This window comes from Catharus ustulatus, chromosome 26, assembly GCF_009819885.2.
Source record: "Catharus ustulatus isolate bCatUst1 chromosome 26, bCatUst1.pri.v2, whole genome shotgun sequence".
Lineage (NCBI taxonomy): Eukaryota > Metazoa > Chordata > Aves > Passeriformes > Turdidae > Catharus > Catharus ustulatus.
This window is the reverse complement of record NC_046246.1, coordinates 5,721,918-5,746,916: the sequence shown is the minus strand read 5'-3', so window position 1 is coordinate 5,746,916 and position 24,999 is coordinate 5,721,918. Positions and strand designations below refer to the sequence as shown.

The 24,999-nt window shown below is 59.7% G+C and overlaps 3 protein-coding genes across 4 annotated transcripts; 2 read left to right on the top strand and 1 right to left on the bottom strand.

Annotated features, from left to right (window-relative positions):
- Positions 1-339: 339 nt before the first annotated feature.
- On the bottom strand, positions 340-7,301 carry LOC117007468 (myotubularin-related protein 9-like). Of its 2 annotated transcripts, XM_033080678.2 has the most exons (11): positions 6,988-7,301; positions 6,773-6,832; positions 6,442-6,550; positions 5,439-5,564; positions 5,190-5,363; positions 3,755-3,972; positions 2,765-2,926; positions 2,552-2,693; positions 2,260-2,480; positions 892-1,043; positions 340-796 (listed from the first exon to the last, which is right to left on the bottom strand). In XM_033080678.2, the coding sequence occupies exons 1-11, from the start codon at positions 7,167-7,169 to the stop codon at positions 636-638; spliced, it is 1,707 nt and encodes a 568-aa protein (XP_032936569.1). In that variant the 5' UTR covers positions 7,170-7,301; the 3' UTR covers positions 340-635. The 2 variants fall into 2 exon arrangements, with proteins under 2 accessions (XP_032936569.1, XP_032936568.1); XM_033080677.1 differs by lacking the exon at positions 6,773-6,832 and having other exon boundaries at positions 6,988-7,251.
- Positions 7,302-9,323: 2,022 nt separating this feature from the next.
- FAM167B (family with sequence similarity 167 member B) lies at positions 9,324-10,162 on the top strand. Its single transcript, XM_033080932.1, has 2 exons — positions 9,324-9,614; positions 9,872-10,162. Exons 1-2 carry the CDS (start codon positions 9,324-9,326, stop codon positions 10,133-10,135), a joined length of 555 nt encoding a protein of 184 aa, XP_032936823.1. The 3' UTR covers positions 10,136-10,162.
- A 2,891-nt stretch (positions 10,163-13,053) lies between these two features.
- Positions 13,054-24,681, top strand: LCK (LCK proto-oncogene, Src family tyrosine kinase). Its single transcript, XM_033080668.1, has 13 exons — positions 13,054-13,214; positions 17,991-18,097; positions 18,237-18,318; positions 18,401-18,491; positions 18,602-18,700; positions 18,782-18,885; positions 18,962-19,111; positions 20,331-20,483; positions 21,527-21,706; positions 22,089-22,165; positions 22,251-22,404; positions 22,642-22,773; positions 24,117-24,681. Exons 2-13 carry the CDS (start codon positions 17,996-17,998, stop codon positions 24,317-24,319), a joined length of 1,527 nt encoding a protein of 508 aa, XP_032936559.1. The 5' UTR covers positions 13,054-13,214; positions 17,991-17,995; the 3' UTR covers positions 24,320-24,681.
- Positions 24,682-24,999: the final 318 nt, after the last annotated feature.

The window sequence follows — 24,999 nt, the reverse complement described above, 5'->3', positions numbered from 1 at the left end:
TTTTGTTGGTTTTTTTTTCCTCTTTCCTTCCTCAAAACTGGGCTCAAGGGCAGAATTCCCAGGTTGGTTCCTGGCTGGGAGCTGCTGGCACGACACTGAGGCTGCAGCCTGAGGGGTTTTGTGGGGGGTTGTTGGTTTGGTGTGTCCTGTTGGGGTTTTTTTGTGTGATCTGCTGGTTTTTTTGTGTGATCTGTTGGGGGTTTTTTGTGTGATCTGGTGGGTTTTTTTGTGTGATCTGCTGGGGTTTTTTTGTGTGATCTGCTGGGGTTTTTTTGTGTGACCTGTTGGGGTTTTTTTGTGTGGTCTGGTGGGTTTTTTTGTGTGATCTGGTGGGGTTTTTTTGTGTGATCTGGTGGGTTTTTTTGTGTGATCTGCTGGTTTTTTTGTGTGATCTGCTGGGTTATTTGTGTCATCTCCTGCCCTTGAGCTCCAGAACCATCCTCAGGCACTGCTGGGATCCCAGAGGGAAGAGCAGGACACAGGCAAGGGCTGGGAGAGAGATTTACTGAAACAGCTCAGGCTGGGGAGGGAGATTTGTCCCCTCTCCAGATCTGTCCATGGGCTCTGTGTCCAGCACAGCCCTTCCCATGGCAGCATCCAGTGTCACCTTGTCCCAAATCCCAGCTGTCCCCAATTCACCTGCTCTCTGTCCCAGCAGTGGGCTCAGGGAGGGACTGGCCCAGCTTTTCCCCTGTGCCCTCCTTGTTGGAGGAGTTATTTCCCTCCACCAACCTCTGGATCTCCTCCCAAGCCTCATCCAGGTGCTGGGAAGGACGGATCCAACGAAGGAATAAACCTGGGAGAGAAGGGGGTGGGTGTCAGAGAATCAGAGAGGCAGAGGTTGAGCTCCCCCTGGGAGCTGAGGGTGGATTTTGGGAGGCTCCTGCTCACCCTGCCACAGCTGGATGCTCTGGGGCTCCACGGAGGGCCAGATCACCAAGGGGTTGTGTGAGTACAGAGGGTTCAGGTATTTGTGCCTCTCCTCAGGCTGGTTCAGCCAGGCCCACAGCGAGTGGGTGCTCTCCTTGACCTTACACAGGCTCCTGGGTTTGGGGACAGCAGGGACAGACTGCAGGGGACAGCAGGGTCTGGGGACAGCAGGGACAGACTGCAGGGGACAGCAGGGTCTGGGGACAGCAGGGACAGACTGCAGGGGACAGCGGGGTTTGGGGTCAGTGCAGGAGGGGTCAGCAGGGACAAATTTCAGCCCCCAGCAGGGTTTGGGGACAGCAGGGACAGACTGCAGAGCCCAGCTGGGTTTGGGGACAGCAGGGACAGATTGCAGGGGACAGCAGGGTTTGGGGACAGCAGGGACAAACTGCAGTGTCCAGCAGGGTTTGGGGACAGCAGGGACAGAATGCAGTGTCCAGCAGGGTTTGGGGAGCACAGGAGGGGTCAGCACAGGAGGGGACAACAGGGACAAATTGCAGTGTCCAGCAGGGTCTGGGGACAGCAGGGACAGACTGCAGAGCCTAGCAGGGTTTGGGGTCAGTACAGGAGGGGTCAGCACAGGAGGGGACAGCAGGGTTTGGGGTCAGCAGGGACAAATTTCAGTCCCCAGCAAGGATTGGGGTCAGCACAGAAGGGGTCAGCAGGGTCTGGGGAGCACAGGAAGGGACAGCAGGGTTTGGGGACAGCACAGGAGGGGACAGCAGGGACAAATTGCAGCCCCCAGCAGGGTTTGGGGACAGCAGGGACAGACTGCAGAGCCCAGCTGGGTTTGGGGACAGCAGGGACAAACTGCAGAGCCCAGCTGGGTCTGGGGTCAGCACAGGAGGGTCAGCAGGGTTTGGGGTCAGCACAGGAGGGGACAGCAGGTTTTGGGGTCAGCAGGGACAAATTGCAGTGCCCAACTGGGTTTGGGGAGCACAGGAGAGGTCAGCTGGATTTGGGGTCAGCACAGGAGGGGTCAGCAGGGTTTGGGGTCAGCATAGAAGGGACAGCAGGGTTTGGGGAGCACAGGAGGGGACAGCCGGGTTTGGGGTCAGTACAGAAGGGACAACAGGGTTTGGGGTCAGCACAGAAGGAGTCAGCAGGGTGCTGGTGTGGGGTCAGCAGGGTGCTGGTGTGGGGTCAGCAGGGTGCTGGTTTGGGGACAGCAGGGTGCTGGTGTGGGGACAGCAGGGTGCTGGTGTGGGGTCAGCAGGGTTTGGGGACAGCAGGGTGCTGGTGTGGGGACAGCAGGGTGCTGGTTTGGGGACAGCAGGGTGCTGGTGTGGGGACAGCAGGGTGCTGGCCATACCTGTCCCCCACACCCACCTCTCCTTCTCGCAGTTGCACAGGAAGGTGCCGTAGCACGAGGCGTAGGCGTTGTCGAACAGGGTGAGCAGCAGCTGCTCCCCGAACTCCAGCGACAGCGGGAACTGGCGGCTCAGCTGCCACACGCAGTCGAGGAAAAGGAGGAAAATCGGCGCCTCCTGCTTCCCTCGGGCGTGCGAGGAGGCGGAGCGGGCACAGCGCAGCTGGAAGGGATGCCCAGCCTGCGGGGACACGGGGTGACAGCACCCAGCCAGCCTGGCATCCCCTCCCTGCCCATCCCTGCCGCTCTCACCTCGATCCATTCCCGCTGCAGCAGCGCCTGGAATCCCTCCAGGGTGCGGCACGACGGGTCCAGGATGAGCTGGGCCAGCGCTGTCACCAGCAGCGTGGTGTCCGTCCCCTCCGCCCCGTGCACCAGCACCTTGCAACCCTCCCTAGCACAGAGGTGACACCCAGATTTTGGGGTCACACCCCATGGGGAAGGTGAAGGAGCAGCTCCCCTTACCTGTCCAGGCACTGAGCAGCCAGGCACGCCGTGCTCAGCGCGGCTTTGACGTGGCTGAGCCAGCGGCTGCCGTCCAGCCGGGCCAGCCAGCGCTCCATGCTGGGCGCGGGGTCCGAGCACGCCTCCACCAGCCGGGCAAAGCTCTCCTGCAGCGGGCGGCCCCTGCGCGAACCACGACGGGTGCTGGCATTGTCACCAGGGTGGTGGCACGCAGGGGACAGTGTTGGGGTAGGAACGCATTGTCACAGGGTGATTGTGTGCTGGTGGTTTTATAGAAGTCGGGGTACAACCCCAAATCTGACTCCACATGGACAGGTTTTATACCCTTTTCATTGTATAATAATTATTAAATCCATATTGTTCTATTGTACACACTGATCTTATCCAAGCAGGGATTCTTGTGATTTCCATCAGGTCCCCAAATATCCTTTCTCTTGATTCTTGGGTTCAGCCCCAACACTTCAGGATTTTAGGTACAATCAGTCAATGATGATGTTTGGATTTAGCCCCAACACTTTAAGATTTTAGGTACAATCAGTCAATGGTCAGGTTGGAATTCAGCCCCTCCTTTGGGTTTAGATACTTTAGGATTTAGGTACAATCATTCAATGATCATGTCTGGATTCAACCCCTCTTTTGAGTTTAGATATTTTAGGATTTTAGGTACAATCTGTCAATGGTCAGGTTTGGATTCAGCCCCAACACTTTCAGGTATTGATTCTTGTTACCATTGCATCGCTTCTCATGATTCTTATTATGATCAAACAATAATATATTCAATTTACCAAACAATTATCACATTTAACAATCATATTATTTATCACATGATGATCACACAGGTGCAGTTTCACATGATCCAATAAAGACAAAACCCAACATTCCTTCCCAGGCCTGGTTCCCTTTCCCACCCCTGAATCTGTTCTGTGTAACTCCCATGATTTCACAAACATTTTTAACCCTTTGCTCTCAACACCACCCAGCCCTCCTCACCTGTCCAGGGCTCTGTGCAGCCTCCTCCACTGGGGGTAGCAGGATTTGGGCTCGGTGCCACCTCCGCTCATCCGAGCCTGCTTGGCCGCCTGTGCCGAGCGCGTGTCGATGATGAAGCCGCGCTCGCCCTCGTCCAGGATCGTCCCCAGGAGCTGCTCGTCCTCGCGGCACCGCCGGCGGTTGGGGCCTGTCAGGGGCTGGCTGCTGCGGAGCAGGGCCTGGGGAGAGGGGGGAGCAGCTGGGAATGGCCAGCCTGGAGAAGAGAAGGCTCCAGAGAGCTTCACAGGGTCCAAAGGGGCTCCAGGAGCTCCTTGGGGACAAGGCATGGAATGACAGAACACGGGGAATGGAATCACACTGTGGAATTCCCAGAGCAGCTGTGGTTGCCTCTGGATCCCTGGAAGTGTCCCCAGGCCTGGCTGGAGCAGCTTGGGGTATTGAAATGGAATTCCCAGAGCAGCTGTGGCTGCCCCTGGATCCCTGGAAATGTCCTAGACCTGGCTCCAAGGTGACCTCAGAGAGCTTTACAGGGTCTGAAGGGGCTCCAGGAGCTCCCTGGGGACAAGGTGTGGAGGGACACACAGGGAATAGATTCACACTGAGATACTGGGATGGAATTCCCAGAGCAGCTCTGGTTGCCCCTGGACCCCTGGAAGTGTCCCCAGGCCAGGCTCCAAGGTGACCTCAGAGCTTCACAGGGTCTAAAGGGGCTCCAGGAGCTCCTGGGGACAAGGCGTGGAGGGACAGGACACAGGGAGTGGATTCACACTGTGGAATTCCCAGAGCAGCTGTGGTTGCCCCAGGTCCCTGGAAGTGTCCCAGGCCCAGCTCCAAGGTGACCTCAGAGAGCTTCACAGGGTCTGAAGGGACTCCGGGAGAGCTCCTTGGGGGCAAGGCATGGAGGGACACACAGCGAATGGATTCACACTGTGGAATTCCCAGAGCAGCTGTGGCTGTCCCTGATCCCTAGAAGCGTCCCAGACCTGGCTGGAGCAGCTTGGGGTACTGGAATGGAATTCCCAGAGCAGCTGTGGCTGCCCCTGGGTCCCTGGAAGTGTCCCAGGCCCAGCTCCAAGGTGACCTCAGAGCTTCACAGGGTCTGAAGGGGCTGCAGGAGCTCCTTGGGGACAAAGTGTGGAGGGACAGGACACAGGGAGTGGATTCACACTGTGGAATTCCCAGAGCAGCTGTGGCTGCCCCTGGACCCCTGGAAGTGTCCCCAGGCCATGCAGTGGGGCAGTGGAAGGTGACCCTGCTGTGGCACTGGATGATCTCCAAAATCCCTTCCAATCAATTCTGCGATTCTATGAAGATGGAACCTCTTCTCCTCCAGCACACGGGCACGGGGGGTGACAGCCCCCTGTCCCCGGGGTGACAGCCCCTGTCCCCGGGGTGACAGCCCCTGTCCCTGTCCCGAGGGGCGGGCCGGACTCACGGTGCCGTTCCTGGGGTGGAAGTAGCTGAGCACGGGGAAGCGCCCGCCGTGCCGGAACCGAGCAGCTTTGGCCACGGTGTCATCGCCCACGGCCGCGGGCACGATCACGGCGGGAGGGTACGAGGGGCAGGCGCTGAAATCCCGGTTCACGGTGCTCAGCCGCCACTGGCTCGTCTGGGGGACAGGCGACATCAGCGGGGAGCCCGGGGTGTGACGGGGCGGGCTCGGGTCCCCCCGGGCCGGGCTCACCTGGGACGAGAGCTGCTGGAAGAAGCGCTCCGGGGGGAAGCGGTGCCAGCCCTGCTGCAGCCGCAGGCTCGGCGGGCGGAAGAAGAACGGGTAGAGCATCATCACCGAGTCCACCGAGGAGAGCGCCTGGGACACCGGGAACGGAGCGGAGAGTGGCACTGTCCCCGTGTGCCAGCCCCGTGTTGGGGACACCAAACACTGTCCCCGTGTGCCAGACCTGTTTCAGGGACACCGGGCACTGTCCCCATGTGCCACTCCCATGTCAGGGACACCGGGCATTGTCCTCATGTGCCAGCCCTGTTTTAGGGACACCAGGCACTGTCCCCGTGTGCCAGCCCCATGGCAGGGACACCAGGCACTGTCCCCGTGTGCCAGTCCTGTGTCACCGGCCACGGAGCAGAGCGGTGGCACTGTCCCCGAGTGCCAGCCCCATTTTGGGGACACCAGGCACTGTCCCCGTGTGCTAGCCCCGTGTCCGGGACACCAAGCACTGTCCCCGTGTGCCACCCGCATGTCAGTGACACCAGGCACTGTCCCCGAGTGCCAGCTCCGTCTCGGGGAAACCAGGTAAGGAGCAGAGCGGTGGCACCGTCCCCGTGTGCCAGCCCTGTTTCCGGGACACGAAACATTGTCCCCGTGTGTCAGCCCCATTTTGGGGACACCAGGTACTGTCCCCGTGTGCCAGCCCTGTTTCAGGGACACCAAGCACTGTCCCCGTGTGCCAACCCCATGTTAGGGACACCGGGCAAGGAGCAGAGTGGTGGCACCGTCCCCATGTGTCAGCCCCATGTTGGGGACACCAGGCACTGTCCCGTGTGCCAGCCCTGTTTCAGGGACACCGGGCACTGTCCCCGAGTGCCAGTCCCGTGTCACCAGGCACTGTCCCCGTGTGCCAGCCCCGTGTCCCAGCCGGAGCTGTGTGTTTACCCAGTGACTCCGGAGCCAGAGCAAACACAGCCGCGCTTTTCCCCCGGCCGAGCCCGCGCTGCCGGGCCGGGCTCACCTCGATGGAGCTGGCGACGTTCAGACACTGCTCCATGCCCGGGATCTCCAGCTGCAGCACCCGCAGGTCCTTGCAGCGCAGAGTGATGGTGCCGGAGGAGCCGCAGAACCTGCGGGAGGGGGCGGGAGGGGGGTCAGGGCTGCCTGGAGGGGACACACGGGGACACACACGGGGACACAAACACAGCACCGAGCTGCCCTCTCCCCCCAGCAGAGGGATTTGGGGCTCTCAGCTCTGCCGGATTTGAGGCACCGGGACGGGGCACGCTGGGTGGGTGGGTGGGTGGGTGGGTGGGTTGGTGGCAGAGGCAGCAGAGCCACAAAAGCCACACCTGGTGTCCCGCAGGGAGCCGCCAGTCCGGGGGGGTTGGTACCAGCCTAAATTGTGCACTCTGGGGACGAGAGGAGGTCAATGCCCGCCGTGCCGAGGAAGAGGAAGGACAAGGCTGGGCGGGGCAGCGCTGCCCGTGGGGACCCCACGAGGGGACGAGGGGGACCCTCCAGCTCAGGGTGAGGTGACAGGGCTGGCAGGAAGGGACAGCCCCACCTTTTCTCCACGGCGTCCACGTTGCGGATGAGCAGCCAGAGCTCCAGGTCGCCTCGGGGACAGGAGGAGAGCAGCAGGTGGTGGCTGCTGATGCACAGGGTGCCCCGCACCGCGGGCAGCCCCTGTCGCGACAGCAGCACGTTCTCCACTGTCGCCGTCTTGATCAGCTCCGAGAACTCCATGGGCGCTGCCTCTGCCCGGAGCGGGGAGGGAGCGGAGAAAGGGGAAATCCTGCAGCTCTGGGCCCGCCTGGAAACCCCTTCCCTTCCCTTCCCTTCCCTGCGCGTCACGCGGGCTGTCCCCTCTCCGCGCTGGCAGTGTCACCTCCAGGGTGACATTTCCTCCACCAGCTTCGGGGAAACTGAGGCACAGAGGGCTCCAGTCTCCTCTTGTACCTGCTGTGCTGGAGGGGATTTTTGGGGGGAGCTCGCGGTCCTTCCCCGCCGTTCCCGGGGGGGGTGCCAGGGTCCCCACGGGCTCTGCTGTCCCCAGAGCCACCCCCGGGGCTGGGGACGGGGCAGGAGGAGGAGGAGGAGGAGGAGGAAGATGGGTGGGTGTGATCCCGCCCCGGTGACCCCTCTGCTTACCTGCTCGGGCTGGGGGCGGGTGGGGACCTCGGGCGACACGCGGGGACCTCGGGGGACAAGCAAGGACCTTGGGGGACAAACGGGGACCTCGGGGGACAAGCAGGGTGCGAGCAGGGCACCTCAGAGCGCCATCAGGAGAGGAGTTTTGGGGTGTAAAGCGGGAATTTTGGGGTGCAAGCAGACTTTGGGGCAGAAGGAAGAGTCTGAGAGTGCAAGGAGGGGATTGGGGGAGCACCGGGAGTTTTGGGGTGTAAGGAGGGGAACCCGGGGTGCTCTGGGGGATTTGGGGTGCAGGATGCAGAGCTCGGGGGGATTTTGGGGTGCGGGAGGGGGAGCTCGGGGGGGATTTGGGGATGAGGGAGGGGGAGCTCGGGGGGGATTTGGGAGTGCAGGAAGGGGAACTCGGGGGGGATTTGGGGTGCAGCAGGGGGAGCTGGAGGGGATTTGGGGTACAGGAAGGGGAGCTCGGAGTGGAAGTGGGGATTTGGGGTGCAGGATGCAGAGCTCGAGGGGGATTTTGGAGGTGCAGGAGGGGAGCTCGGGGTTCTCGGGGGGGATTTGGGGGTGCAGGAAAGGGAGCTGGGGGTGGATTTAGGGGTGCAGGATGGAGAACTCGGGGTGCTCGGGTTGGATTTGGGATGCAGGATGCAGAGCTCGGGGTGGATTTGGGGGTGCAGGAGGGGAGCACGGAGGGGATTTTGGGGTGCAGGAAGGGGAGCTGGGGGTGGATTTTGGGGTGCAGGATGCAGAGCTCGGGATGCTCGGGGTGGATTTGGGGTGCAGGATGGAGAGCTCTGGGGAATTTTGGGGTGCAGGAAGGGGAACTCGGGGTGGAAGCGAGGATTTGGGGTGCAGGATGCAGAGCTCGGGGTGGATTTGGGGTGCAGGATGCAGAGCTCGGGGTGGAAGCGGGGATTTTGGGGTACAGGAAGGGGATTTGGGGGTGGAAGCGGGGGAGCGGCGCTGTCCCGGCACAGCCCGGCCCGGCCCGGCCCGGATGTCGGGTTTAAGGTGGCCCGGTCCGGAGGGACGCGGCGATCCCGGGGCTGGGGTTGGGTCTGGGGGTGAAGGAGGGGTCACTGCGAGCGCTGCGACAGCGAGGGGACACTGGGGACCCGCGAGGAGGGACAGCGAGGGGACAGCGGGACTCTAGAGCAGCGCGGGGGGAGCACGCCGAGAATTTGGGGCTGCTCTGGGAGGGGCTGGAGGGGACAGGAGTGGGACAGTGACACCCGGGGGACACAGGTGAGACCCCCGAGCCACCTCCGCTGTCCCCAGACCCCTCCGGGCAGGGGGGAGGTGACACAGAACCGATCGGGACGCGGTTCCACCTTAAGGTCCCGTCCGGGTGCGGGACCCCGGCTGCCCCCCGTGGGCACCCCCCGTTTCTTTTTCCTTCCTTGGGCTTTTTTTGGGCCCCCCCGAGGGGAGGGGGAGCGGCTGAGCCCGAGGATAAATCATTCCTGCTCCTCCGTGCCCGTCCGGGAACACCGAGTCTCCTCCCAGCGGAGACAATGATGTTAAAAAAGAAAAGAAACGGAAAAAAAACAAAACAAAAATTAAAAACCTCCTCCTTTACAGTCCTCTGGATAAGGAAATCCCTGCCCATCGGGCTTTATCGTGGATAAATAACGGGAACCGGGGGCGCTTGGGGCACGCTCTGGGTGCGTGGCTTCATTTCCCCGGGGAAAAAGAATTGTAGAGGGGTCAGAAATCAGCCGGGATTTTTGGGTTTTTTTTTGCCCCACCATGGCCTTCAGCCAGCTGAAATTCAAGGAGCTGGGCGAGGAGGAGCCCACCTGGGAGGAGGAGAACCTGGAGAGCGTGAAGGCGCTGACGGCCAAGCTGAAGCTGCAGACGCGCAGACCCTCGTACCTGGAGTGGGAGGCGAGGGTCAGGGGGCAGCGCTGGGGGGCTCGGACCCCCGGGGACACCTTGGGGACACCGCCGAGCCCCGAGCACCCCCAGGAGCAGCGGGATGGGCGAGTTTGTGGTTTTTCCACCGTGGAGGCGGCTCTGGAGTGGCTCAGGACGGAGCTGGTGAGTGGGACGGGGTTGGGGACACCGTGATAGGGCAGCGACAGGAATTGAACTCCGCTTTTTTTTTAAATTTTCCAAGATTTTCCGTGGCTCTGCTGTTCCACAGCTCTGCCCTTAACCACTCACAGCAGCACTGGGGGTCGTGGTGGGGGGCTCAGGGTTTGTCACGGACAGCACAGCCCGAGCTGTCACCGTGCTGTCACCTCACTGTCACCGTGTTTATGCCCTGTCCGAGCCCGGTTCCCTTCTCCCCCCAGCGGGACATGCAGGCTCTGGACCAGCGGCTGGCACAGCAGCTGATGCGGCTGCGGGCTCGGCTGCACCGGCTGAAGGTGGAGCAGGCCTGCCACCAGCACAAGGAGATGCTGGACGACGCCACCTTCGGCCTCGAGGGCTGCGAGGAAGACTCGGATCTGCTGTGCACCATCCCCCCCCGGGCCGCCTTCCTGCTCTCCACGCCGCTCAAGCACATCGGGGTCACCCGCATGAACATCAATTCCCGGAGATTCTCCCTCTGCTGAGCGGCCCGGGGGCTCCGGGGCTCCGGGACCCCTCCCCAAATCCCTCAGGGCTCGGGGCAGGCGGGGCTTGGGAGTGGCAAGGGAATGGCACGGGAATGACACGGGAATGACACGGGAATGGTTCGGGAATGGTTCGGGAATGACACGAGAATGGTTTGGGAATAGCACGAGAATGACACGGGAATGGTTCAGGAATGGTTTGGGAATGACACGGGAATGGCACGGGAATGACACGGGAATGGTTTGGGAATGGAACAGGAATGGTTCAGGAATGGTTTGCGAATGGCACGAGAATGACACGGGAATGGCACGGGAATGGTTCAGGAATGGTTTGGAAATGGCACGGGAATGGTTCAGGAATGGTTTGGGAATTACAAGGGAATGGCACAGGAATGGTTCAGGAATGGTATGGGAATTATATGGGAATGGCACGGGAATGGAAGAGGAATGACACGGGAATGGAACGGGAATGGTACGGGAATCACTCGGGAATGGCACGGGAGTGACACGGGAATGGTTCAGGAATCGCTCGGAAATGTCACAGGAATGTCACAGGAATAGCACGAGAATGTCACAGGAATGGTTTGGGAATAGCACGAGAATGACACGGAAATAGTTTGGGAATGGTTTGGGAATTACACGGGAATGGCACAGGAATGACACGGGAATGGCCCGAGAATGGCTCGGGATTGTCACAGGAATGGCACGGAAATAGTTCGGGAATGGTTTGGGAATTACACAAGAATGACACGAGAATGGAACGGGAATGGCTCGGGAATGTCACAGGAATAGCACGAGAATGAGACGGGAATGGGACAGGAATAGTTTGGCAATGTCACAGGAATGGTTTGGGAATTACATGGGAATGTCACAGGAATGACACGGGAATCGCACAGGAATGTTTCAGGAATGGTTCAGGAATGGCATGGAAATAGTTTGGGAATGTCATGGAAATGACACAAGAATGGCACAGGAATGATTTAAGAATGATTTAAGAATTATTTAGGAATGATTTAAGAATTATTTAGGAATTATTTAGGAATGTCACGGTGCCGGGGCCTGGCCCTGAGGGCGGTGGGGCCAAGCCCGGGGTCGGATCACCCTGTGAGGTGCAATAAAAGGAGGTGGCGCTGGCAGCAGCTGCTCTTCCCTCCCAGCTGTGGCTCCCGGGTTTTTTTGGGAGGTGACAGCCCCAGGTGACAGCCCCAGGTGACAGCCCCAGGTGCCGCTTGGGGGATGCGACTTTCCCAGAACATCTCCAGGGGAGCTCTGGGGTGACCCTGGGCTCATTTTTGGGGACACGAGGATGGCCCGAAGGTGCCCCCCAAACGCCACCACAACCCCCCCGACCCCTCGGCGCTTCCTGCCCGAGCCCCGCCGGCTCCCTGCGGCTTCACCCTCCATCAAAGCGGCCAGCACAATGCTGCTGTGGCTGGGAGCTCCGAGCTGTCACCGCGGGTCCCCTCGGCTCCCAAAACCCGCGGGGACAGCCACGGCTGGGAGCTGGGGGCTGCGGGACGTGTCACACTGCACACGGGGGGGGCTGGGGGTGTGAGAGGGGTCTGGGAGTGTGAGAGGGGTCTGGGGGTGTGACAGGGGGCTGGGGGAGCACAGAGGGGTGTGGGGGGAACAAGGAGGGGTCTGGGGATGACAAGGGGGCTCTGGGGCTGTGAGAGGAGTCTGGGGGTGCAAGGAGGGGTCTGGGGGTGGAAAGAGGGGTCTGGGGGCGCAAGGAGGGGTCTGGGGATGGAAGGAGGGGTCTGGGGGTGTAAAGAGGGGTCTGGGGGTGCAAGGAGGGGTCTGGGGGTGTGAGAGGGGCCTGGGGGTGGAAAGAGGGGTCTGGGGGAGTAAAGAGGGGTCTGGGGGTGGAAGGAGGGGTGTGGGGGTGAAAGGAGGGGTCTGGGGGTGCGAGAGGGGTCTGGGGGTGCGAGAGGGGTCTGGGGGTGCACAGAGGGGTCTGGGGGTGCAAGAAGAGGTCTGAGGAAGCAAGGAGGGGTCTGGGAGTGGAAGGAGGGGTCTGGGGGTGTGAGAGGGGTCTGGGGGTGCAGCACGGACCGAGGGGGTGGCAGAGCAGTTTGGTGACGCGGGGAGGGGCCAGCACAGGGGACAGCACAGTGGACAGCACAGGGGACAGCACAGGGGACAGAGCGGCGCTGGCAGCAGGTGCCACCCCCCTCTCCGCGCTGGCCTGGAGCTCTCTCAGCCTCCCCTCGCCCACCTCGCCCGGCCGGGGATGGCAGGAAACCATCGGGGTTTGTCACTCGCTCTTGCGGTCGGGAGCGAGCTGAGAACGCGGCTCCTCTTGAGTTTGCTCATGAGGCAGGAAACCGGGGCAAGGCGGGGAGGGCAGGGGAGGGCGGCGGCAGCGCAGCCGGGCTCGGGGGGCTCGGGGTCCCAGCAGAGCTCGGGGGGCTCCTCTGAGCACCCCAAAGGGCTCGGGGTCCCAGCAGAGCTTGGGGGGCTCCTCTGAACACCCCAAAGAGCTCCGGGGGCTCAGGATCTCACCAGGGCTCGGGGGGCTCCTCTGAGCATCCCAAAGAGCTCGGGGGGCTCCTCTGAAGACCCCAAAGGGCTCTGGGGGCTCCTCTGCTCACCCTAAGGAGCTCGGGGGGTTCGGGATCCCACCAGGGCTCTGGGGGCTCCTCTGCGCACCCCAAAAGCTGCCGGAGGGCTCGGGGTCCCACCCGACCTTGGGGACTTCTCTGCGCACCCCAAAGAGCTCTGGGAACTCCTCTGCTCACCCCTCCGGATCCCACCCGACTTTGGGGGCTCCTCTGAACACCCCAAAGAGCTCCGGGGGGTTCTGGATCTCACCCGACCTTGGGGGACTCTTTGCGCATCCCTCCGGATCCCTCCCGATTTTGGGAACCCCTCTGCGCACCCCAAAGAGATCGGGGGGTTCGGGATCCCACCAGAGCTCGGAGAACTCCTCTGCTCACCCCTCCGGATCCCTCCCGACCTTGGGGACCCCTCTGCGCACCCCAAAAGCCGCCCCGGGGGATGGGGAGGACGTGACGGGCACGGCCCCGGCGGGACATGGGACACTGAGAGCTGCCTGTCCCCACCTCGCTGCCACCAGGTGAGATCAGGGGAAGGGGCTGCGGGGCCGGGTGGGGTTGGGGAGCAGCCCTGGGGTGAGCTGTGATCTCTGGGAGGGATGGGAATGGGGGTTCGGGATGGTTCGTGCGGGGATCAGGAGCTGGAGCTCGGGTGGGGATGGGGGAGCCGGGCTGGGCTCCACAAATCGCTCTGGGGTCACCCGGGTGGGGGAAAGGCGCTGGCACGATGTCCCGATGTCCCCTGCCCGCCTGGGGGCCTCGGAGGGCTCTCCCCAAGCCCCCATTTCCAGGGCAAGGCAGGAGTTTTGTCCCAGGACAAAGTAGGAGTTAAATTTTGTCCCAGGACAAAGCAGTTTTGTCTCAGGACAAGGCAGGGGTTGAGTTTTGTCCCCAGGGCAAGGCAGGAGTTTTGTACCAGGACAAGGTCGGAGTTGAATTTTATCCCAGGACAAGGCAGGAGTTGAATTTTGTCCCAGGGCAAAGCAGGGGTTTTGTCCCCAGGACAAAGCAGGAGTTGAATTTTATCCCAGGACAAAGCAGGAGTTGAATTTTACCCCAGGACAAAGCAGGGGTTTTGTCCCATGACAAAGCAGGAGCTGAATTTTATCCCAGGACAAAGCAGGGGTTGAATTTTGTCCCAGGACAAAGCAGAAGCTGAATTTTGTCCCAGGTCAAGGCAAGAGTTGAGTTTTGCCCCAGGACAAAGTAGGAGCTGAATTTTGCCCCAGAACAAGGCAGGAGTTGAATTTTATCCCAGGACAAAGCAGGGGTTGAATTTTGTCCCAGGACAAAGCAGGGGTTGAATTTTGTCCCAGGACAAAGCAGGAGTTGAATTTTGTCCCAGGACAAGGCAGGAATTCAGTTTTGTCCCCAGGGTAAAGCAGGAGTTTTGTCCCAGGACAAAGTAGGAGTTGAATTTTATCCCAGGACAAAGCAGCAGTTGAATTTTATCCCAGGACAAAGAAGGAGTTGAGTTTTATCCCAGGACAAGGCAGGAGTTGAATTTTGTCCCAGGACAAAGCAGGAGTTGAATTTTACCCCAGGACAAAGCAGGGGTTTTGTCCCAGGACAAGGCAGGAGTTGAGTTTTGTTCCCAGGACAAAACAGAGGTTGAATTTTATCCCAGGACAAAGCAAGGGTTGAATTTTATCCCAGGACAAAGCAGGAGTTGAATTTTATCCAGGACAAAGCAGGGGTTGAATTTTGTCCCAGGACAAGGCAGGAGTTGAATTTTATCCCAGGACAAGGCAGGGGTTGAATTTTGTCCCAGGACAAGGCAGGAGTTGAATTTTACCCTGGGACAAAACAGGAGTTGAGTTTTATCCCAGGACAAAGCAGGAATTCAGTTTTGTCCCCAGGGCTGTGGCCCAGGGACAGCAGCAGGGACTCCGTGCCGGCCCCTCGGGGTTGGTGCCCAATTTTGGGGGCTCAGGGCTCAGAAATTCCCATTTTTTTGGCTCTGGCTCAGTGCAAACACCGAGGACACGGTCCCTGCTGTCACTGTGGGCTGTGGGTCCGGAGGGGCACATCTGGCTCACATCTGGCTCAAGGAAGAGCAGCAGGGATGGGGTCAGCCCAGATTTCAGCTCTCCTCACACCCACAGCGGTGACAAAGCCGCAGGACACGGCCAGAGCCACGTGGGCAGAGGGGACAGCACAGGACAGAGGCTCCAAACCCAGAAAAAAAACCCAAAAACAACAAAAAAAAGGGGGGGACACACCTGGCAAGGACACTCCCACACCCCCTCCCTGCCAGGCCCCTTCACACAAAGAAATTCGGTTGCACAGATGGAGCCAAAAAAAAAAAAAAAATTCCGACTTCAAATGCTTCAAACGCTTTTTTTTTTTTTCTTTTTTTCTTTTTTTTTTTCCCTCCTGGTAGAACGCAGGTGAATTGAAACGGCTGCTGCAGCTCGGTGGAAATTACACTGTGGCTTGGGGTTGTAAGAGGAAAAAAAAAAAAAAAAAGCACAATAGCAGCACCTCCCTCACCCCGGGAGGAAAAAACAAAAAAAAAAAAAGAAATAGCTCAGGGCACTGCAGAGGGGTTTGAAGAGATCTGGGAGCTTCTCTTTGGGGTCAGGGGGTGGATTTGGGATTTTTGAGCTGTCCTTTTGTTCTGGATGGGAAATGCTTTGTGCTTTGTGTTGTCCTTGTGCAGAAATTCTGGGTTTGAACCGCTCAGAAAGGCCCTGAAAATGTTGATGGATTTTGGATTTTTTTATTTTTCTGGCCACCAGTTGAAGTGTGGGAAGTCTGGATGGTGATGGGAATTGTAGGGAGAGGATGAGGAAAAGAAAATCTGGGTTTGGACACCCTCACCCTGCCTGTAAAACCCTCTAAGGTGGCAAAATGTGTCCCCAAATAGGTGGCACCGGGAAATGAGGGCGGCAGGGAGGGTTTGGGGATTTGCTCTGAGTCTTCTCCTGTCCCTGCTCCTCTGGGGACAGTGGGGACAGTCCCCGTGTCCCTGGGCCTGAGGGAGGCTCCTGGGGCAGAAATCAAACCTGGAGAGCAGGGCAGGGGGGTTGGAGGGGAACAGGGGGATGGCGGCAGCCTGGGGACCCCAAACCCTCCTCAGGGACCCCAAACCCTCCTTAGCGACCCCAAACCTTCTTCAGGGACCCCAAATCCTCCTCAGGGACCCCAAACCCTCCTTAGAGACCCCAAACCCTCCTCAGGGACCCCAAACCCTCCTCAGGGACCCCAAACCCTCCTTAGCGACCCCAAATCGTCCTTAGGGACCCCAAACCTTCCTCAGGGACCCCAAACCTTCCTTAGGGACCCCAAATCCTCCTCAGGGACCCCAAACCCTTCTTAGGGACCCCAAATCCTCCTTAGAGACACCCAACCCTCCCTGGGGACCCTAAACCCTCTTCAGGGACCCCAAATCTTCCACAGGGACCCCAAACCCTCCTTAAGGACCCCAAATCCTCCTTAGAGACCCCAAACCTTTCCTAGAGATCCCAGACTTTCCTTAGGCACCCCAAACCGTCCTTAGCGACCTCAAACCCTCCTCAGGGACCTCAAAACCTTCTCAGGGACCCCAAACCTTCCTCAGAAACCCCAAACCTTTCTTAGAGACCCCAACCCTTCCTTAGGCACCCCAAACCCTTCTTAAGGACCCCAAATCCTCCTTAGGGACCCCAAATCCTCCTCAGGGACCCCAAACCCTTCCTGGGGACCCCAAACCCTCCTCAGGGACCCCAAACCCTCCTTAGAGATCCCAAACTTTCCTCAGGGACCCCAAACTTTCCTCAGAAACCCCAAACCTTTCTTAGAGACCCCAACCCTTCCTTAGGCACCCCAAACCCTTCTTAGGGACCCCAAATCCTCCTTAGAGACCCCAAACCCTTCTTAGGGACCCCAAACCCTCCTCAGGGACCCCAAATCCCCCTCAGACACCCCCCACAAGCCTCACACCAATCCCCCCACACCGTGTCCCCCTTGGCACCGTGGGTAAAGATGAATTTTTGAATTTTTGAGCGTGCTGCTGAAAAACCAGGCAGGAAATAAAACCCCACAATGCCAACCCCTCAGCAAAGGGAACTCAGCGGGGCCTGGCTGGGACAGGTGACACACCTGGGCTGGCACAGGTGACAAAACCCCCCAGCAAACACAGAAACACATCTGGGGCCCCACAGAGGGGTTTGGGGACAGATCCCGGCCCCGTGGGCGGAGGATGCTGCGGAAAAACCTTTTCCGGGCTTGTGCCAAGCTCAGCATTCTCAGGAAAGCCAGAGGTGCCCACACAGCGCTGGTGACATCTCGGTGGTGGTGACAGGGATGGCAGTGTCACCCGAGGTGCCCACACGGCGCTGGTGACATCTCGGTGATGGTGACAGAGATGGCAGTGTCACCCGAGGTGCCCACACGGCGCTGGTGACATCTCGGTGGCGGTGACAGAGATGGCAGTGTCACCCGAGGTGCCCACACGGCGCTGGTGACATCTCGGTGATGGTGACAGAGATGGCAGTGTCACCCGAGGTGCCCACACGGCGCTGGTGACATCTCGGTGGCGGTGACAGGGATGGCAGTGTCACCCCAGCTGGGTTTTGGGGTGCTCCAGGATGGGGGTTTGTAGGAAAAGGGGTTTGGAAGGGTTCACATCCAGTTGGGAGCGGATTTTAGGAGCAAGGCTCGTTAAAGTTGAGTATGTTAATTGCTAATTAATGATGAGGTTATTAATGATTGTCTGCAGGGAGAGCAGAGGGAGCAGCCCTGGAGCTGCAGGGTGGGGAGGGGCTGGCACAGGATGGGGATTAATTGTCTTCAGTGGTTTTAATTAATGAGGGCAGGATAAATGAGGAGGAAATAATGGCAGAGAGGCAGGGAGAGTGCCCAGAATCAAAGGAGCTGGGATGGGCCAGAGGGGGTGGGAAGGTGGAAGGATGATGGATGGATGGATGATGGATGGATGGATGGATGGATGATGGATGATGGATGGATGGATGGATGATGGATGGATGATGGATGATGGATGGATGGATGATGGATGATGGATGGATGGATGATGGATGGATGGATGATGGATGGATGATGGATGGATGGATGATGGATGGATGATGGATGGATGGATGATGGATGGATGGATGGATGATGGATGATGGATGGATGGATGGATGGATGGATGATGGATGGATGGATGATGGATGGATGATGGATGGATGATGGATGGATGGATGGATGGATGGATGATGGATGATGGATGGGTGGATGCAGGGATGGGGATGCACTAGCACAGGAGGACAGGCAGGGGTGGAGGTGCCACCCCCGTGTCACCTCTGTCCCTGCAGCCACCATGGGCTGCTGCTGCAGCTCGAACTACGACGAGGACTGGATCGAGAACATCGACATCTGCGAGCACTGCAATTACCCCATCGACCCTGACAGCAAACGCCAGGTCAGGACGGGCCACTGACCCCATCCTGGTGGCCAAACACCCCCAGAGGTGGCCAAACACCCCCAGAGGTGGCCAAACACCCCCAGAGGTGACCACACCCTACAAGCTGGGGGCTCACAGGGCTCCTGTCCCCTGGCAGAGGCTGATCCGCAATGGCTCCGAGGTCCAAGACCCCCTGGTGTCCTACGAGCACTCGTCCCCTCCGCGCTCCCCCATGCAAGGTGAGGCCTGGTCATGGTCTGGGGGGGCTGTGACACCCCCAAACTGCTCACTGCCACCCTGCCCCTGCTCTTGTCCCCCCAGAGAAGCTGGTGGTGGCCCTGTACAACTACGAGCCCAAGCACGACGGGGACCTGGGGCTGCGGAAGGGGGAGAAGCTGCGAGTGCTGGAAGAGTGAGCAAATCAATCAAATCAAATTAAATTAAATTGATCCCAGCGGGGTCTCAGCACCTGTGGGGGTTCTGGGGGGGTCTAGGGGGTCTCACTGAGCCGTGTCCTTGCAGGAATGGGGAGTGGTGGAAAGCACAATCGCTCACCACGGGCCAGGAGGGGCTGATCCCGCACAACTTCGTGGCTTTGGTGAACAGCCTGGAGCCCGAGCCGTGAGTAGGGAGCGAGCAGCAGGGATCTGAGCCAACAAAAAAACCCCAAAAGGATCCTCTGAGCCCTGCCCCTGTCCCCAGGTGGTTCTTCAAGAACATCAGCCGCAAGGACGCCGAGCGGCAGCTGCTGGCCTCGGGCAACACCCACGGCTCCTTCCTCATCCGCGAGAGCGAGACCTCCAAAGGTGCCACCCGCGGCTCCCGGGGGGTTCTGGGGGTCACACCAGGGCTCCGGGGTCCCACGGGTGTCCCTGTCCCCAGGCTCGTACTCGCTGTCCGTGCGGGACCTGGATGAGAGCCAGGGAGAGACGGTGAAGCACTACAAGATCCGGAACCTGGACAGCGGCGGCTTCTACATCTCCCCCCGCAACCCCTTCGGCAGCCTCAGGGAGCTGGTGCAGCACTACACACGTGAGGGATGGGATAACGGGATCAGGGGATAAGGGGGTAATGGGGTGGGATAATGGGGTGGGATGGGATCATGGGATAATGGGATGGGATAATGGGATGGGATGGGATTTTGGGATGGGATTGGAGGGGATCAATGGGATGGGATGGGATGGGATGGGATGGGATGGGATGGGATGGGATGGGGTGGGGTGGGATGGGATGGGATGGGAATGGCATGGAAATAGGGTGGGAATGGAGTGGGAATGGAATGGGACGGGATGGGATGGGATAATGGGATGGGATCAATGCGATGGGATGGGATGGGATGGGATGGGGCAGGAATGGGCGGGAATGGGGCGGGATGGGTCAGGATAGAGCAGGATGGAATGGGATAGGATGGGATGGGATGGGATGGGATCAATGGGATGGGATTTTGGGATGGGATGGGGTGGGAATGGGGAGGGATAGAGCGGGATGGGATGGGAATGGCATGGAAATGGGGTGGGAATGGAGTGGGAATGGAATGGGACGGGAATGAGGCGGGATGGGATGGGGTGGGAATGGGCCGGGAATGGGGTGGAACTGGAGAGAAGTGGATGGGATGGGATGGAATGGGGCAGGATGGCGCAGGAATGGAGTGGGAATGGAATGGGATGGGAATGAGGCGGAAATGGAATGGGATGGGGTGGATTGGGGCGGGAGGGAGTGGGATGGGATGGAACTGGAGAGAAGTGGGTGGGATGGAATAGGATGGAGTGGGAATGGGGCGGGAATGGGATGGGAATGGAGTGGGAATGGGATGGGAATGGGGTGGGATGAGGTGGAACAGGAGGGAAGCAGATGGAATAGGACAGGACGGAATGGGAATGGGGCAGGAATGGGATGGGATGAACACAGGGAATGGGATGGGCATGGGGCGGGGATGAGAATGAGGATGGGATGGGAATGAGGGTGGGGATGAGGACGGGAATGAGGATGGAATAGGAATGGATCAGGACGGGATGGGATGGGAATGAGGATGGAATAAGAATGGATGGGATGGGACAGGCTGAAATAGAATGGGATGGGATGGGATGGGAATGGAACAGGACAGGACAGGATGGGATGGGATGGGATGGGATGGGATGGGATGGGATGGGATGGGATGGGATGGGATGGGATGGGATGGGACAAGCAGGACCCGCTGCTCCCAGCCCTGCGGGAGCCCCGCACTGTCCCAGCTCTGCCTCCCCTGGCGCAGGCAGCTCCGACGGGCTCTGCTGCCGCCTGGGCAAGCCGTGCCGGACGCAGAAGCCGCAGAAGCCGTGGTGGCAGGACGAGTGGGAGGTGCCGCGGGAGTCGCTGAAGCTGGTGGAGAAGCTGGGAGCGGGGCAGTTCGGAGAGGTCTGGATGGGTGAGTCAGGGTGGAACCGGGGTAGCAGAGCGAGCAGCGGGATCCTCCAGCCGGGGAAATCCAGCTGGGATCTCACAGAGCAGCCGGCACAGCCCGAGGTGTGGGACTGGGGCTTGGAAGGAGAGAGAACCCAGCCCAAACTTCCCTTTCCTCCCATCCCTGAGTGCCTGCTCTTCTGCTGGGGACAGGGGGGACGTGTGGCACCACAATGCTGCAGAGCTGCTGGCTTTGTCCCCGCTTGGGAGTGTCCCTTGTGCCTGGAGTGATGTGGGAGCGTGGGGGTAGATCCAGCCACAAAATCCCCTCCTGCTCCCTGAGTGCCGTGTGGGGCAGCCACTGGGGCTGTCCTGTTCCCCTGCATCCCTCCCTGCTCCCTTTCATCCCTCCCTGCTCCCTTTTTCTCTCCATTCCTCCCTCCCTCCATCTCTCCTTCCTTTCCCTCCATCCCTGAATCCCTCCACCCCTCCCTGCTTCCCTCCATCCTTCCCCTTCTTCTTTTTCCTCCCTGCTTCTCTCCATCCCTCCCTTCCATCCCTCCATCCCTCCATCCCTTCTCTCCATCCCTCCCTGCTCCCTCTATCCCTCCCTGCTCGCTTCTTCTCTCCATTCCTCCCTCCCTCCCTCCATCTCTCCTTCCTTTTCCTCCATCCCTGAATCCCTCCTTCCCTCCATCCTTCCCCTTCTTCTTTTTCCTCCCTGCTTCCCTCCATCCCTTCCCTCCATCCCTCCATCCCTCCATCCCTTCTCTCCATCCCTCCCTGCTTCCCTACATCCCTCTCTGCTCCCTTCCATCCCTTCCCTCCATCCCTCCCTGGTCTCCTCCATCCCTCCCTGCTTCTCTCCCTCCATCCATCCCCTCCATCCCCTCCATCCCACCGCATCATTTCTGGCACACCAAACCCCATCTCCCCCCTCCATCCCCACCTCCCACCCAACTTTTTAGACCCTCCAGCATCTCCTCCTTCCCTTGCTCTGCCCCCCCCGGCTGGCACCGCCCCGTGTCCGGATCCGGATCCCGTTTTTTTTGCTTTTTTCCCCCCAAGGATTGTACAACGGGCACACCAAGGTGGCGGTGAAGAGCCTCAAGGCTGGCAGCATGTCCCCCAGCGCCTTCCTGGCCGAGGCCAACCTGATGAAAAAGCTGCAGCACCGGCGGCTGGTGCGGCTCTACGCCGTGGTCACCAAGGAGCCGATCTACATCATCACCGAGTTCATGGAGAAAGGTGAAGCCACCCTGGCGCTGCCCCATCCCACGCTGGAATTTTAAGATTTTTAGGGTAGAGTTAAAAAAATCGCCGCCTAAACCAGCTCAGAGCGATGTGCTGCTCGTTCCTAAAACTCCTCCAGCGGTGTGGCTGCAGCATCTCCTCCAAAACCAGAAATAATGAAAGATTTGCCATGTTAAAATTGTTAATTTTAGGGATTTTTATGCTTCCAGCCCTGTTTGTTCTGCCCCATTTGGGGACAGAGTTTATTCTTTCCCAGCTTGCGGAAAAAATTATTTTCTGTGTTCACCTGCCCACACTCCCAGATTTTTTTGGTTTTTTTTGCCTTTGTGACCTCCCCATGGCCCCCAGGAGCTGAGAATTGCTGTTTCCATCCCAGGCAGCCTCGTGGATTTCCTAAAAACCTCGGAAGGAGTCAAGCTCAGCATCAACAAACTGCTGGACATGGCAGCGCAGGTGAGGGGGGAGCAGAGAAAATTCAGGATGGAGCTGGGACAGCTCCGGTTGTTAATTAATGATTGCAACCCGGTAATTATTACAGATTGCTGAAGGCATGGCCTTCATCGAGGCCAAGAATTACATCCACAGGGACCTGAGGGCCGCCAATATTCTGGTGTCGGACACTTTGTGCTGCAAAATCGCCGATTTTGGGCTGGCCCGGCTGATCGAGGATAACGAGTACACGGCTCGGGAGGGTGAGCCCAGCCCTGGGGGTCACAGAGTTTGGGGACACGGGGACAGCCTGGGGAGATGCAGCAGGGATGTTTTCTCCTTTTTCCATCTCTGGAGGGGGATGTGGAGCTCAGGGGGGCTCAGCCACCAAAGCCAGCCGGTCCCCAAGCCTGGCTGGGAGTTGTCACATCGGATTAAACCCAGCGATGATTCCAGCTCAACCAAGGCGTTTTATCCCCTCCCCTCCCGCATTTTTCCAGGGGCAAAATTCCCGATTAAATGGACGGCACCCGAAGCCATCAACTACGGGACGTTCACCATCAAATCGGACGTGTGGTCCTTCGGCATCCTGCTCACCGAGATCGTCACCTACGGCCGGATCCCGTATCCAGGTCAGGATTTTGGGGCAGCTGCGGGGTTGGCACGCCCACGAGTGTGTGCATGCAGCGAGGCACGCACGCCTCTGCCAGCCTGGCTGCCTGCCCTGAGCCCAGCCCGCCGTGTGACACCGGGCACTGTCCCCAAAGCCACCTGGAGGGGGTGGGAGGTGACCCCCGGTGGGGTTTGGGGGGGTGGGTGGTCCCTGAGACCCCAAATTGGGTCGTGGGTGTTGTCCTGGCAGGGGTGACAAAGCCTGGGGTGGTCCCTGAGACCCCAAACTGGGTCCTGGGCATTGTCCTGGCAGGGATCAATCCTGGGGTGGTTCCTGTGACCCCAAATTGGGTCCTGGGTGTTGTCCTGGCAAGGGTGACAAAGCCTGGGGTGGTCTCTGAGTCCCAAAATTGGGTCCTGGGTGTTGTCCTGGCAGGGATGACCAACCCTAGACTGGTCCCTAAAACCTGAGGGTGACCCAGATTGGATCCTGGGCATTGTCCTGACAAGGGTGACCAATCCTGGGGTGGTCCCTGAGACCCCAAATTGTGTCTTGGGTGTTGTCCTGACAGACAAGGTTAAGCCTGAGGTGGTCCCTGCGAGGTGGAGGTGGCACAAATTGGGTCCTGGGCATTGTCCTGGTAGGGATGACCGACCCTAGACTGGTCCCTAAAACTTCAGGGTGACCCAAATTGGGTCCTGGGCATTGTCCTGGTACAGATGATCAGTCCTGGGGTGGTCCCTGAGACCCCCAAATTGAGTCTTGGGTGTTGTCCTGGCAGATAAGATCAAGCCTGAGGTGGTCCCTGCCAGGTGGAGGCGGCACAAATTGGGTCCTGGCAGGGGTGACGAGCCCTGGGGTGGTTCCTGTCACCCAAATTGGGTCCTGGGCGTTGTCCTGGCAGGGGTGACCAACCCTGAGGTGGTCTTTGTGACTTTGAGATGGCCCAAACTGAATCCTGGGCATTGTCCTGGCAGGAATGACCAGTCCTGGAGTGGTTCCTGTGATATGGGGGTGACCCAAACCGGGTCCTGGCAGGGATCACCAATCCTGGAGTGGTTCCTGTGACATGGGGGGTGACCCAAACCGGGTCCTGGCAGGAATGACCAGCCCTGGAGTGGTTCCTGTGACACGGGAGTGACCCAAACCAGGTCCTGGCAGGGATCACCAATCCTGGAGTGGTTCCTGTGATCCAAACCAAGTCCTGGGCGTTGTCCTGGCAGGGGTGACCAGCCCTGGAGTGGCTCCTGTGACCCGGGGGTGACCCAAACCGGGTCCTGGCAGGAATCACCAACCCCAGGCTGTCACCCACACCCCGGGGGTGACCCAAACTGACCCCCACACGTGTTGCCCTCCCTGCAGGGATGACCAACCCCGAGGTGATCCAGAACCTGGAGCGGGGTTACCGCATGCCCCAGCCCGACAATTGTCCCCCGGAGCTGTACGAGCTGATGAGGCAGTGCTGGAAGGAGAGCCCCGAGGAGCGCCCCACCTTCGAATTCATGAAGAGTGTGCTCGAGGATTTCTTCACTGCCACCGAGGGCCAGTACCAGCAGCAGCCCTGAGGTCCCTGCAGCTGGCACAGCCCCGGTTTGGGGTCCCCAAGGACATCACCCCGGGCTGGGGTTAAATTCTGCCTGCAAGATTTGAAGCTCCAGAGCTTGGGAGCAGCGGATTTTGCCCCTCTTTGGGATGAGGATGGACAAATTCAGCCTCCCACAAAAGCTGGGGGATGGCACAGGGAACTCTGCTGGTGCCCACCCTGCTGTCCCCGCGTTTTCCAGGGGGCAAATCCAGGCTCTCACCCCACTCTGGCTGTGCCCCCTTTGCCCCCCGGTGATGGCAGCAGCGCTGGCCACTGCACCCCTTGGCCGTGGGATGCTCCTTCTCCCCCCACGGCGTTTGCAGGACCCGTCCCACAATCATTTTGGGGAAATAAAAACCTTTTCAGCGCCGGGGGTCTCGCAGTGCCAGGCTGCCGTGGGATGGGGTCTGCGGGGTGATACCCACGGAACATGGACCCCAACCCACCCCGGACCCCCCTGACCCCACCCCAGCCCTGTGAGACCCCCCCGGCCCCTCTCTCGCCCACCCACGTGGGTCAGCCCTGCCCTGGGGACCCCCCCTTCCCTGGGATGGTTCAGCCCCACCTGCCCCCCCCCCCCCCCCCCCCCCCCAGGGAATGGTTCCTCCCCGCCCACCTGGACCCCTCTCCTCTTTTCTCCCCCCCTCTCAGCGATGGTAC